Here is a 14,730-nt window from a genome sequence, read left to right as displayed (position 1 = left end):
CCCTTCCTAATAAACGAACACGGCGCCGGCGCCACCTGAGACCCTATTGTCTGAGAATCAGACGTATGAAATTCAATTCGGGGGAGTTTTTCACCACAAAGGAATGGGGTAATCAGCAAGCGATGCTCCCCTGTATAAAAGCCCAGGCTGTGCGCAAGGTGTGCACACACAAGCTTTGTTAAGAAGTTCACCCATGAGCTCCTCTGTTTTACCGCACCGATGCGCTCTTTCCCTCAACATCTTACCCCCCGAGCCATCAACCGGAGAGAGAGAGGCACTTTGGAAGCCACTGAAGTAGGGCAGATGACAGCTTTTCTGTGTCCCCTTTGTCAGCTCTACCGTGCAATATTATAATCAGCCGCACTGCTGTTTCTTCCGCTGGATATGGATCATAGGATCATGCAAATGTAGTTCATCACTCGTTTTTTTTTTAATGGCAGACCCCTAATTCACCGCTCCCACAAGGCATACATTTTGTTAATTTAATCTCATATCATCATAATTTAAATATTAGCAGGAGGGTAAGGCTGTCTGTGTAATTAAATGATGCATTAACTCAAGTTACAGAGTACTAAGTGTCCATGTTTGTGTGTGAGTGTGAGTGTGAGTGTGTGTACGTGCGTGTGCATGTGTCTTCTTAAAGACTACAGTACTTGCCAGATTGTCATGGAATTTGCTGTGCACTGTCATGCTCCCCAAAGAGTGAACTCTATTGATATTGGCGACCCATGGTCTTTTTCTCTTGCACCACCCTTAGGCCAAAATTTCCACTTTGCATACAAGATATCTACAACATGCATCTGCAAAAATCTAATCGCTGGCTTGCAGGAACTCTATGGACTTTGGTGAACCTGATGGCCTTTCCTCTAGCAGTGCCTTCTTCAGTGAATATAAATCTTATATGGCCTCCTGTGCCAGTAATAATAATTGTACATTTAGATGTTGTGATTGGTCCCGGATCTCTTCTACATACATTTGTTCACTTTACGCCCTTTAGGCCACCACTGCAGCCATTCGGGTTAGTTATTTATTGTACGTTATTGTTATGATAAAGATAGTAATTTTTTGTATCTGATGTAAATTATGTGTATTCTGTGTTATTTATGTCATATTCAGTATTTGTCGATCTGTGTAAGGGGACCACAGTAGAAATAAGAAGTAAGACTTTTCTCTGTTGGCTGAAAGCAAGTGAAGCAAATAAATCAAATGGTTATACTGTATATAAATATATGTACACAATAAAGAGCCCTCTCTCCCTCTGCACCGCCCCCACCCCCTCCCTCTATGTCTCTCTTTGCTATGTCCAAACAGTTGCCTAACATCGCCCATCTGTACCCGTGTGTCTGCAGGTTGTTGATCTGACAACATCTTGAATGTCCAATCCATATGGGAATGTCTGTGGCTGTGCGCCACCACAGACCAGACCCACCACAGACCAGACCCGCCACAGACCAGACCCACCACAGACCAGACCCACCACAGACCAGACCCACCACAGACCAGACCCACCACAGACCAGACCCGCCACAGACCAGACCCACCACAGACCAGACCCGCCACAGACCAGACCCACCACAGACAGACACCGCCCGCCACAGCAGTGAACACAGGCTGAATCCTTGAACCGTCTTTTTTCTGTGCCCCCTGCCTAAAAATTTAAAGAAGTCTAGACTTTCATGAATTTTGTTTTGCAGAACAATAAGGTGTACACATTAAAGTGATTATCCATAGTACTATTAATAATGGCAGAATTAAAGCAGTACAGTAGTTATAACAGTGGCTTTTACAACAATAGTTGTAAAGTTGTACAATAGTTGTAAATAATGAATCCCCACCCAATGGCACATTTCTTTACTGCTGAACTCCACCATATAGGAGACATTTGCAACACCTCAACCAGATGCCTGCCTCAACAGACAACCATGATATGAATTCAACCGCATAATCCACAGTCAGACAGGGGTTCTCAACCTTTTCAGGCCGCGACCCCCCAAAATAATCATACTTGAACTGGACAGTGGACGCCCTGATAACATTTTAGAATGTAGGACTTGAGGCATTAAATCTTCAGTTCCACAGATAAACATTGCGAAAATAGCAGATCTACAAGCTCACAACGCCTCGCTTTGCGAGGCGTTGTGAGCTTGTAGATCGGCTATTTTCAAAATGTTTGCCTCTTTCTTATATTATTTATTTGGCCAATGTTTGACCAGTTTTTATAGTTCAGTTTGCTGATTACTTTTGATGTAGAAATGGTCTTTTTCTTTTCTATGTTTTTGAGGTATATTAAAAGTCACTTCACTGTCATCTGGGGACCCCCCCCCCCCCAAAAAATCAAGTGGAGACCCGCCTGGGGGTCCCGACCCACAGGTTGAGAACCACTGACCTAAGACACAAATGCATACCATAGGCCTACCACATGTAACAACTGGAGATAAGACTACCTACCTACATTTCTTTATTTGTTTTACTTTTATTGAGCTGTTGCACAGTGCAAAAATCTCTGGAGACGGATTGCTGTGTCAGTGAGGCATCCCTGGTCTGGATGAATATTCCACACTGTCAGGGAGTTCTTGTCACTTTGCCCAGGGAGGAATCAGAGCGGTTTACAGGTGACAGTGACAGGGTGCAGCAGGGCTAACGCAGAGAGATTGTGTTTGTGTGGTGCAGAGCGGGTGTGACTCTCCAGGCTTATCATGAGCCTGTGTTATGCTCCTTATCCCATTCAGACCGGGGAAAGAATAATTTGTGTCATTTTTAGATTTCTTTAGCTATTCGATAATAGCAGATCTACAAGCTCGTAGCACGGCTCCGAGTGCCACGCTACGAGCTTGTAGATCTGCTAGCAAACGTTTGTACCTCGAATCTTTGCTTCTGGGGGATTCTACAAATGTCTTCTAAATTCTACAGTTTAAAAAAAAACGTATGTGTCTATATCAGAGGTTCTCAAAATTTTTCATGTCAAGGACCCCCAAAATGATATGTATTTGGCCGCGGACCCCCATCTAAAAATATTTTGTTCCAGCTTTAAAAATATTATATATATTATTCAAAGATTTGCACAAATTTTCACGATTTTCCAAAAAATAGCAGACCTACAAGCTCATTGCGCGGCACTCGGTGCCGCGCAATGAGCTTGTAGATCTGCTATTTTTGAATAGCCAAAGTATGCGATATGGATAAAGTGGTTACACAGATGCGTTCCCGGTCTTAATGGGTTATTTACCAATGTACCCCATCCACAGATATCTCTCCTAATTAGGTCTCCCTGGGTGAAGAGCAGGCAGCTGGGCCGTTTGCTCATGAAAGAACTAAATGATGTCCTATTGTGCGATATGCCAGAATCTCAACATGCACGCACACACACACACACACACACACACACACACACACACACAGGTGATTTGGTAAATGAACACGAACATTTCTTTCATAGCTAATTGTGAGGAAGATGGAACACTGCAGATAATAACATGACTGCGGGGCCAACGTTTGTGTGTTTTAATTGGAGGGCTCTTGTCTGTTAGAGCTATCACTCCATCTAGTGGTGGCTGTAACTTTTATGGGGGGGAACAAATGGGGGCCCTCACTGCATTGCACACACTGCACCAACATGGCTGGTGTTGTTCCCTGTTGCTTGTGCGGCACATTTCCTATTCCTTTTTTTTTTATCCCACGCTTTTGCAACCCCATTTTTTTACACCCAGTGCCACTTGTCTAAGTAATCCTGGGCGCTACACTCCCTCTGCCAGCCTAGGGAGAGCCCAGAGCCGAGCTCATGCCTCCTCCAATAAATGACGTGGAGGAGAGGACACGCCCCCCCCCCCAGCGTCCCCGGCGGGAATCAAACCCAGGACCCTCTAGCTGTGAGGCGACTGCGGCACAGTGCCCCACTTTTCCTATTCATGACATGATGCAACATCACAAATACGTTCAAGTCTAGAGCCTAGGGCTGTCACGTCGACAACATTCAAGTTGACGGTTAATTGTTCGATTAACGATTTAATCGTGTTTTGGCGTTCTGCCATCTGCCTAAACAGGAAATTGATCTCCACCTTTGTATGTGTTGATAAGCTTTCATTGGCCTGACTAGCCACAATATGTGAAAATCAATGGAGCCCTGAAAAGCCCAATAGACTTGTAGCGCCAAGGCCGTTTATCCTGCTCGCAATCTTTAAACAGACCCAGAGAGACAGAAGAACGTGCTCCAGCACAACAGCAAATTAAGAGACGCTACTCAGCAGACATCTGAAATATACAACTGAGCCTTTAACAAAGTGGACTTTTATGAGTGTAAAAGTCTGGGCTACACAAATCAGACTTTTAACCCATTAAGACCTGGAACGCATCTGTGTCACTTTTGATTTATTTGGCTATTAAAAAAATAGCAGATCTACAAGCTCATAGCGCGGCACCGAGTGCCGCGCTTGTAGATCTGCTATTTTTTTAAACATATTTTTTTGATTGAAAACATTTTTTAGAATCGCCTCAAGTCTTTAAGGGTTAAGACCACTTCTACCATTTTCAACCTATCTTCCTATAATTGAGCCATATTGTACCATGTTTGTCTACTCAGTCTGTGTCTGAGAGGAGGGCTGTAAGGGCCCTATTTAGACTGCAGTCAAATCCAGTCAAATCCGATTTATTTCTCAAATCCGATCTTTTGGCCCGACTGTTCACACACTGCGTTTGCAAAGTGACCAGATCGGATCTGTCACAGATCTGTGTGTTCAGACTGATTTAAACAACGTCAACCCAAAGCCGCCCCTGTGTCCCCTTCATGCCCTAGGCCCAGTGCAGGATTAACGGAAGGGCTTTAGGTGCTGAAGCACAGGACATCAACCTTGAGGGGGGGGGGGGTGAAAGCGCCGAAATTTAGAAGCAGCGGCTGCTGAAGGAGCACTAAAACGGTGAAACACGCCGGTGAATCGTCACTTTCCCGCACAGGGAGGGACAGGTACCCTCGGAAGAGAAGATTTGTGTTTAAAAAAAATCTAAATTATTCAAAATCTTCCAGTCATTTTCGATATTTTTCAAAACTTTTCAAAAAATAGCAGATGTACAAGCTTGCAGCGTGGCATACAGTGACGCGCTGTGAGTTTGTAAATCTGCTATTTTTGAATAGCCAACGTGTATAACGGTGGAAAAAGTCATTCATCCAGACATTTTTAAGTAAACGTATCAATACCACAATCTAGAAATACTGTTACAAGTTTGGTATTTAAAATGTATTGAGTAAAAGTACAAAAGTATTGGCATCAAAATATACTTGAAGTAACAAAAGGAACGCTACGTGTTGTGAGCTTGTAGATCGGCTATTTTCTAATTGGCTATATATAAGGCTTATATAAAGTGGTTAATGCATGTTTTGTAATAATAATCCAAATCTAAAAAGTAACTAGTAAGTTTTCAAATAATTGTAGTGAAGTAAAAGTACAATATTTGTCTCTGAGACGTCGTGGAGTAGAAGTAAAAGTATTGAAAATACTCCAGTAAAGTAAAAAATACCTCAAAATTATACTTAAGTACAGTACTTGAGCACATAGTTACATAGTACTTAGTTACATTCCACCACTGGTTCTTCTGAGCTTTAATATTGTTTTATTTTGGACGAAGAAGCACCAGACCTAAATAATCTCACATGGCCAGGCGGGGGCGCCAAATAGCCAATACCTACCATTATCAAACTGCACCTGCGCAACAGTGGTGGAAAAAGTACTCACATTTTTGAGTGGTGCTAGCCACTCCAAGGAGTGACTTTGTCCTGGTGTGTGTCTGTCTGTGTGTCTGTCTGTGTGTCTGTGTGTATGTCTGTGTGTATGAGCACGGCCTCTCTGTATGTTTGAGCACAGCCTCAACAGCTGCGGCTGATTGCAACACAAAGATGCAACCAGTTACACTAATTATACACACACACGCACACACACACTCACACACAACACACACTTTTGAGTAAAAATACTTAATGAGTAAAAATACTTAAAATTAGTAAAAAATACTTAAATATTAGTAAAGATACTTTAAAGTTCCTAAACTGAGTAAAAATACTTTAAATGAGTAAAAATACTTTAAATGAGTAAAAATACTTAAAAGATGTTAAAATGAGTAAAAACACGTAAAAATCAATAAAAACATTTTAAAGTACTTAAAATTAGTAAAAATACTTTGAAGTCATCAAAGTCTGTAAAAAGTAACTAACGAAATGAACTCATGAAAGGCACCACTCTCTTCACACTGGTGTGATTTTTTACTTAAGTAAAAGTATAAATAGCCTACTGCAATGTAGAAATACTCTGTTGCAAGTAAAAGTCCGGAATTAAAAATGTACTTGAGTAAAAGTACAAAAGTATTAGTATCAAAATGTACTTAAAGTAAAAAAAGTAGAGAGTACTCATTATGCATAATGTCCCATTTCACAATATAAAATGTAAAAATCTTTAGAAAATAGCAGATCTACAAGCTCACAATGTGTTGCACCACGAGGCATTGTGAGTGTGTAGATCTGCTATTTTCAAATGGCCGAAATGAAGTGGTTAATGTATGTTTTGTTATAATAATCAAAATCTACAAAGTAACTAAAGTTTTTAGATAAATGTAGTGGAGTAAAAGTACAATATTTGCCTCTGAGATGTAGTGGAGTAGAAGTAAAAGTAGATGGAAATACTCCAGTAAAGTAAAAAATACCTACAACACTGTAGCAACAACAACAGCATCTGAACCATAGAGTTAAAAATATGATCTGAACACATTAAGCATGACGTCATTCAAACAATGAATCAAAGAAATAATCCCTACCTTATACAACTTTTGGAGTGCACCTGCTGTGGTGTCGATCATTTCGGGTGGTATAGGCCTATTATAGCCTTTCTGTAGGTATATGTTGTTGATTATCAGTGTCAGTTGTGTTTAGTTTTTAATGAACAGTTGTTTTGTTGGGTCTTTTCGCCAGTATACTGGCAGCACTGAAAAGTAAACAGACTGACTTGCGGACGGAAGTTGTCGAGATGGAGACGAGGATGTGCGCCCCTCCCCCCAGGCTGATATTAATTGCCATTTATGTTTTATTAATATAGGCTATAGCCGAATGTTTAAATAAACTTTCATAATGGCACACAAACACAAACTGGTAAAATAAATAAGCAAACCACTTACTGTTATATTTTCATTATTTAAAAGTTAAGCAAATAAATAAATACACTAACTGCCCTCACCACCACAAAGTAAACTTTTATAATGGCCAAACACAAACTGGTCAAAAAAAAAAAAAAAAACACTTACTGTTATATATTATTTCTAATTAAAAGTAAAATAAGTAAATACACTAACTGCCCTCACCCCCACGAAATAAACTTTTATAATGGCAAAACACAAACTGGTAAAATAAATAAACAAACAAACAAACCACTTACTGTTAAATTATTTCTAATTAAAAGTAACAAATAAATAAATACACTAACTGCCCTCACCCCCACAAAATCACTGCATGGGCAAACAACAGTGAGCTTATTCTTTACAACACTATACACAGACTGCTATTTCTATACATAAACACACATCTAGCCTATTAACTATAGTTATTTCAATCAATCATTGCTTTTACTCAGTCTAATAAAGAAAGAGCATAATCTAAAATCCATGCATCTATGCCGCACTACACTTCAATTAAAGGCTGCAAATAATCCTTTCCTTTGTAGCTGCAGTACTATATAGGCTACATACAGTAGGCTTTGTAAAGCAAATAGAGCATGTTCCGTATTTATAGAAACAGTGCTGCAAAAGCCTAGGGGGAGAATTAAGCAAATACCATATATCTACAACATAGACAAGACAAGACAATGACATTTAGTTAATTTTATTTTTAAACTGATGTCAGAAATACTTCTGAACAATAAGCTACCAATTTAAAAAAAAGAAATATGCACAGTGAATAGCAGTAACTTGTAGAGTCCCAAAAGCATTAGAAAATCGTTCACATTGTAGTAAAATCACTATTTAACATTTGACACTATTTAGCAAGAGAGATGAAAATGTATTATGTTCAGCAATTAAGATTAATAGCAATTAAATACAGCTAATTAAGAAGCTTTAGACTTGGAATGAATATCAAGGTACCCTCGAGGTAGATTTTGAACTAACAATCAATATCATTATCATTTCATTGGTGGAGTACCTTTTTTCTTGTTCAACCTCAAGAATGCATTAATAAAGGCACACTAAGAAAGGCGACAACAAGAACAAGTAAGCAATAGAGAAAATCTTTCACCTTCACAAACTTTTCAAATAGGCAAACAGTGATACAGTTCTTCCATACGGCCAGACACAGTCTTTTAAGGCATGTAACACTAAACAAACAGTAATGGGTTTTTGGTTGTACATAAGGACCAATCAATATCGATCATCCAGTTAATTCCAGGGTACATTCTAATCTAGAACCTGTTGTACTTCCATTAAAAAAAAAATATAGCTTTAATAAAGTGCTCAGCAGTAGATTGTGGTCGCTCAATACTGAAATGAAAAAAAGTAAGTTCTTCAGTCGAATAACAAAAGTCCTAAAACTACTTTCAGAGTACCGTTTTATAGAATTAGAGACACCAACAACATAAGAAAACATGGAAAGATGGAAATAAAAAATATTGCCAATGTCAGTGTTTGGTGTTCTACAGTTGTTTCAGAATCTAGTTTATATTCAATTGTACAAAAAAAGTTAAGTCATTTGGAGACACTGTTTCCAAGTTTTCAGCAAATAATGTCCTTTTCTGAGTCTCTGCTCAAACTCTTCTTTGATTCCTTTGAAGGGTTGCCTTGACAATATGCCATACATGCAGTAGCACAGTAGTGTAAGTCACAGACTTATTTCAGTACAAGGTTCCTTCAACAAGTCCATCTGAAAGAGAAAGCAGAAAAATGTTTGTCAGTAACTTTCAGAATGTGTCTTATAGACATCTGTAACTGACAAAACACACACGTTGAAACGTTGTACTAATAAATCACACTTGTGGGAGCAGAAAGATCAGTGTGTGGATAATCATTTCTTGTCTAATAGAAAAATCAACAATGATTCAGTAGCTGCATTGTACTGTATATTACCTTGCTGGAGGCTCCGATGTCCATAGTGGTTGAGTTGATACAACCCAGTGTTTCGGTCACGGCTTCCCAGCTGCAAAATGAAGGGAGCCATGGCAATATTGGCCGGGATAAACTCCTCTCCATTAATTGGGTTCGCCGAGGTGGAGGAGAGCCGCCCAGAGGGTTCCTGGCCTACACGCTGGGTCAGGTTCTGTCCGGACGCCGAGCCCTGCTGCAGATAGCTGCTGGTGACGACCCCAGGACAGTGCACGTCACTTTTCCCCGTGACCACATCCAGCTCCTTCAGGATTCTGTCAAACACACCGTCGTCCAGGACCAACTCGGGCTTCAGGTAGGGGACTGCGGAGAGAGCGAGAGGGCGCTCGGGCCAGTCACAAGCGGAGGGCCGGTTTTCCGCGGCCGGCCGTGGCGTGCGATGAACCGGGCTCAGGGCGCGGTACCGGTCAAAGCTACTGGCCAAGGAGGAGATCTGTTGGGCCAGAATACTGATCTCCACCTGCTCCAAGTCATCAAATGGGAAAGATCCCTGTGACGTGGGCGAGGGGTTGGGAGTGAGAAGGCCAGAGGGTAGAGGGAACGCGTGATGGGGAATGTTATGAGGCTGGAAAAAGCTGCCCTCTTGTGGCCGAACGAGGTGGCTGAACTCCTCCGGATGCAGGGCACAGTCGACCGGGCTGTCACAGGCGTCTGACCCGGTCAGAGAGTCCGGAACTACTCGAGCATTGGCCGCACAGGCTTGGAAATTAAAGGTGGGAGACGGGCAGGAACCCGGAGAGTGGGCACGGGTCACGTGGACAGCTTCGTGGTTGAAAGATTGTTCCGCAGCTGCTCGGAGGGACTCGGAGGGTGACGGATGAGGGGGGCATCCAGCCTCAGGTTGGGGGTAGTAGGACAGAGAGTCCTCTGGGGATGACGGCACCTGGTCCGCGTAGCTAAAGCCATCCATCAGAAAGTTGGAGCCAGACTCCTCATTGTGCAGAGGAGAGCTGGAGGATGCCGGACTGTAGGGAGGGGTGAAGAGAGCAGGATTGTGACCCATGGTTCCATCATCTTCAGAGGAGGTATATGACACATAGTACATGTCGCTGTCCGACAGCCTCTTAATCTTGGCACCTGGTTCCTCGTCATGGCTGCTGGAGGTCCTCTGCCTTTTCGAACCCTTGGCGAGCTCAGAGCCCTCTGCTGGGGCCACGTGTTGAACCGGAGAGGGACTGCTGTGTGCCTGAGATGCTGGCGTGAAAGCGTTGCTATCGATTTTCCGTGTGAGGAATCTGGCCTCTGTTTCACTGCAAAATGGTAAAAAGAGTTGTTTGTAAGTAACTGTATTCATAGTTTTATATGACAATTATGATCAGACATATTATCAGCCGGAATTAGTAGAAGTGGTTTGTCGTACCTGATGGTGAAGTTGGCGCAACTGATTCTTTGGCTGTCAGACACCTTGGTGGCCTGAATGTAGACCCAGATCCATGAGAGGTCCTTGTGTTGGAGTCTCAACACCATCTCTACCTGTGAGCCTTCATCTGCCTGTACTGAGATAAACGACAAAACATTCATGGTTACTATCATGCACATTCTCGATAATTAGATCTCACTATATTCACTAAAAAGCAAATGTATCTCATCCCAAACTGCTCTGAATGAATGCCAGATTTACATAATACTGTGGAAGTACAATTGTCATTTTTTTATGGCGTAGGCACTAGGCAAACAGTATAAGAATAATGACATCACTTCAGTTGAGAATAAGTTCTGGGGAAGAAAGGGAAGAAAAATGCTGCCCCGGCAACAACCACAAAATAGGCGCAAACTTTGTCACAGATTTGAACCCCAATAATAATAATAATAATAATAATATATCAGCTATATCAATATATCATCATTTAGAAATAAATAATAAAAAACATTACAATATTTACATTCCCCCAAACATTTTCTTAATCTAATCAATTGGCATTGCATAATGTATTTAACAACATAATGTTACATCATCAAACCTATACAAGATCTATAGGCCTACTTACTCAAACTTTTATGAGAGCTTGCACTTAAGGAGAGGTCCTCGGGGTGCAGAAGGCTGTACCATGATCGTCCAGACATTTCTTCAACCGAATAGCCCAGCAGACATAAAGCACTGGGAAAAATAAAGAGGCATTAACATCTAAAATGGAAACGGGGGATCTCAGTAAACATTGAACAAACAAAAACATAGATTACATGCATTCAGAATGGTGCCTGTCCTCTACCTGTCTGATATCTGTGTGAAGGTCATATCTGGATTGTGAACACTGTCGAAGCTGTGAGAGGAGTCGGTACGCTGCAGACGGTTGACCGTAGGCATACAGAGGGCGACAAACAGGGATTCTTCGGTGAGATGGGCTGCTGAGGACGCTGAAGGATGGAAACTCCCTCGGACCAGCATGGAGCAGCAACTGCCATGTTGGAGCCTGAAGGCCTTGGAAGTGTGCATACAGCATACAAAGCTCCTCTCTGGAAAGGCAAATCGTGATCAGGATTAGTTTAGGCAATGTTAGCTGTTTTTGGCCTGTAAATTAAGTTTGTTCATTTCTGATGTTACTGGAACATTACAAGCTAGTCAGTATTTACCTGTTGATGCGTTGCTGCCAAACTCAAAGTTTGATTTAATAGTATCAATGTCAGACAGCTCCACCATGTCATACATAGAGTCTCCCTGCAGTACATCCACCTGGAAGGAAGAGGATTCCACATTAGCCACCAAGAACAATTAAATGAGAAGCAAATAGTGGGAATCTGCGTGCAATTTTTTCACGGAAATCGCACGCTGTGTTCATGATTTGAGGCATTTTGTTCAAAACGGAGCACTCCTGCAAACTTTGGAAGCCAATCATAGCCAATCAGGATGTAATATGAAAAATCTGAAAGACCCGTTTGGTTTAATGACTATAGAGATACTGTGTACCGATTTGCGTGATGTTTGGACAAAATCTGAGTACTGTCAAAAAATTTGTTTTGCAAAAAACGGCCTCCTGGTGGCGCTATAACAGGCCCTTGTGAAAAGGGCCTGTTACAGGCATCCAGGGAGTGTGTGTGCACAGTTTCGCTTCGATCAAGCCGACGGTGCCGGAGATTAGCTGTTCACAGACGGACACACTCTCTCGCTCTCCCCATGCCTTCGGCCTGGCGGAGACAATAACTGAACTAAAAGAAGCCCAAAAATATGATCCAAATGAGCGGTAATGAAAAGAAGCCAATGAAAATGTATAATCGGGGCTGAACTGATATAGCCTTCTCACCATAGACAGACCCAGATAATCAGCCACATTTTCCGACACATAGACCAGCTTCCCCCGGGCGGTGGTGACCAGGATAAAGCCGTGCAGGGCTTGCAGAAAGGCCTGGTATGGGAGAGAGCAGTCAGATGGCTGGCCGTCTGGAAATCCTAGGGGAGGAAAGGAGCCTGGATTTAGCATACTGTACGTCACCCACACATCTCCACAGGAGGCCCCATCCCCTGGCTTTGGTGCATTCCCTATTAGGTGACGTAATACCATCTGCTTCAAAGTGGTACAGAGTGGTATTAACCGCAAGTGGTGCTGCCCAAAGCTCATAAGCGCAATATCTCTCCTGGCCAAGCGGGCTTATACTGTCTTAGCTCGGCAGTAGAAATGTGGTCTCTTGTGCGGGTTTGAAACCCGGGGTGCGAAATAAAGATTATGGATTGCAAGCTTTAATCACTCACTCTCGTTGCTGTTGGACAGAAACGTTGAATTTCCACATTTTAACTTTTTAAGTTTTTTTGGTAAATGAATGTCGTACTTCATCATACAAGAGTGACAAGTAGTGAAAATGGCAGATCTACAAGCTCACAACGCATCACAATGTGATGCGTTGTGAGCTTGTAGATTGGCTATTTTCATATTTTCATTATTTTATAATAAGATTTAAAAAAAATAATAATACAAAAAAATTAATAGTTTTGGACATGCAAAGTTTCCACCCTACAGCAACTACAGGGTCCTTCAGGGGTCTATAATACTTACCCCCTTTAAACCAAATCTCTGCCGAATAATAGCCAAACTACAAGCTCTGAGTTTGTAGATCTAGTATTTTTGCCAGATATTCAGCTATTTTCACCTAATTCGCCTGCAAATGCCCAGTATAGGGATGGTATGGATTCAAGTGGTTAAACTAAAACGTGACTGAAACTCCTTTTTAAATCCCTGTACTTTAATTCAATTAAAAACACCAAAAAATAATAATAATAACAACAACAACAACAACAACAACAACAACAACAACTACAACAACAACAACAACAACAACAAAAATGTGTGTAGAAAATGTGGTTAAATTTGAAGACTCACCCTGGAAGAGAACAGTCTTCCTGATGTAGGCGCAAATGGCAGCCATGGAGTGCAGGTAGGAGAGGCGTTCTTGCTCCTCCTGGTTGATGGGCAGGAGAGCACGCATGCTCCTGATCTCGCTGTTGATCTGGTCCCGCCGAGCTTTGGACGCCCCTTTGGTGGACCTGTGTGAGACCATGGTTCAGTGTGAGGTCAGGGCTGGATGGATGAGCCAGGAAACTACAATGAAGACCAGAGCAGGGAAGTTCCAAAACTTCTCTCTCTCTACTGCATCTCACAAAATCTAACTGACTAACATTATTTGCCACGTACGTAACAAGCCTGCACTGAGGAATGGCATTCAAATTTAATTAATGAATATTTTTTTCCCCCTAATAACACTAAACCTAATCCATCTGTTGTGACAGCACTCCTTTTTTTTTTAAAGTGATGGAGTCTCTTCCAGAAGCTGCACTGGACTTTGAATATCAAAGGTTGGGTTCCTATGGTAACTGTCTGCAGCCAGAGATGAGGGCTCTCAGAGCTGTGTGTGTGTGTGTGTGTGTCTGTGTCTCTGTGATCAGTGTCTGTCTGGGCCCTTCCACAGAGAACCTGTGGCTTTTATAGCCGCAAGTGCTTCAGCGTGGGCGTCCAGCAACACACGGGGAGGCTGGGCTTAGAGCCTGCTCCTCCGCTGCCATATAAAGTGTCCTCGGAGCCTCTCACGCCCAACGTCAGAGAGAAGCACAGACACAAAACGTGCCACAAAAGGAAAGATGATCAATCAGAGGCTAATTTATTTATACCTTCTCATGTGACGTCGCGTTTTTTTCTGTTGAAAACGGTCGTACGATTTGGCCTTTTTTTTTTTATAAACAATCACTTTGAAGATGTTTTTGCAGCCTGTTTCTGTGGATAATTTATCCTGATTGAGTTAGTGGGTAAATACACTGACGTTGTTGATGCACTTGAGTTCACACATCGTTACTTAGCCTCATAGCGTTATTGCCTTTTTGCCAAATTGACATTTCTTGCCTCAGGCAGAACTAATGATTTTTGAATGTAACAAGCATTCTGATGAGGCTGAGAACATTGCCAATAAGGATGAATCAGCACAGCAGTGTTAGGAGAGTAGAGTTACGCAGATTTAAATAAAGGCAGATAAACATGACTGAGGAAAAAAATCGGTTTTTTTTCTCAAGTCACCTAGATGACTTAGGCAGAAAGTGATTTTTTATTCTTAAAAAAGATATGACTTCTTAGGCAATTATGCTATGAGGCTAACGACATGATATGGCTCCATTTCATTTAGCCTAAA

At 41.9% G+C, this 14,730-nt stretch overlaps 1 protein-coding gene across 1 annotated transcript; it reads right to left on the bottom strand.

Moving 5' to 3' along the window:
• Nucleotides 1–2,596: 2,596 nt before the first annotated feature.
• Nucleotides 2,597–13,611, bottom strand: npas4l (neuronal PAS domain protein 4 like; the record flags this gene model as incomplete). The annotated part of the gene is made up of 8 exons (XM_080449698.1): nt 2,597–2,637; nt 9,088–10,373; nt 10,484–10,619; nt 11,112–11,221; nt 11,334–11,577; nt 11,695–11,794; nt 12,363–12,508; nt 13,434–13,611. 8 exons carry the CDS (start codon nt 13,609–13,611, stop codon nt 2,597–2,599), a joined length of 2,241 nt encoding a protein of 746 aa, XP_080305824.1.
• Nucleotides 13,612–14,730: the final 1,119 nt, after the last annotated feature.

Source organism: Gymnoscopelus braueri (genome assembly GCF_963280865.1).
Source record: "Gymnoscopelus braueri genome assembly, chromosome: 14".
In the NCBI taxonomy this organism is placed as follows: Eukaryota; Metazoa; Chordata; class Actinopteri; order Myctophiformes; family Myctophidae; genus Gymnoscopelus; species Gymnoscopelus braueri.
Note: the sequence above shows the minus strand (reverse complement) of the source record. Positions and strands in the feature narration are given on the sequence as shown.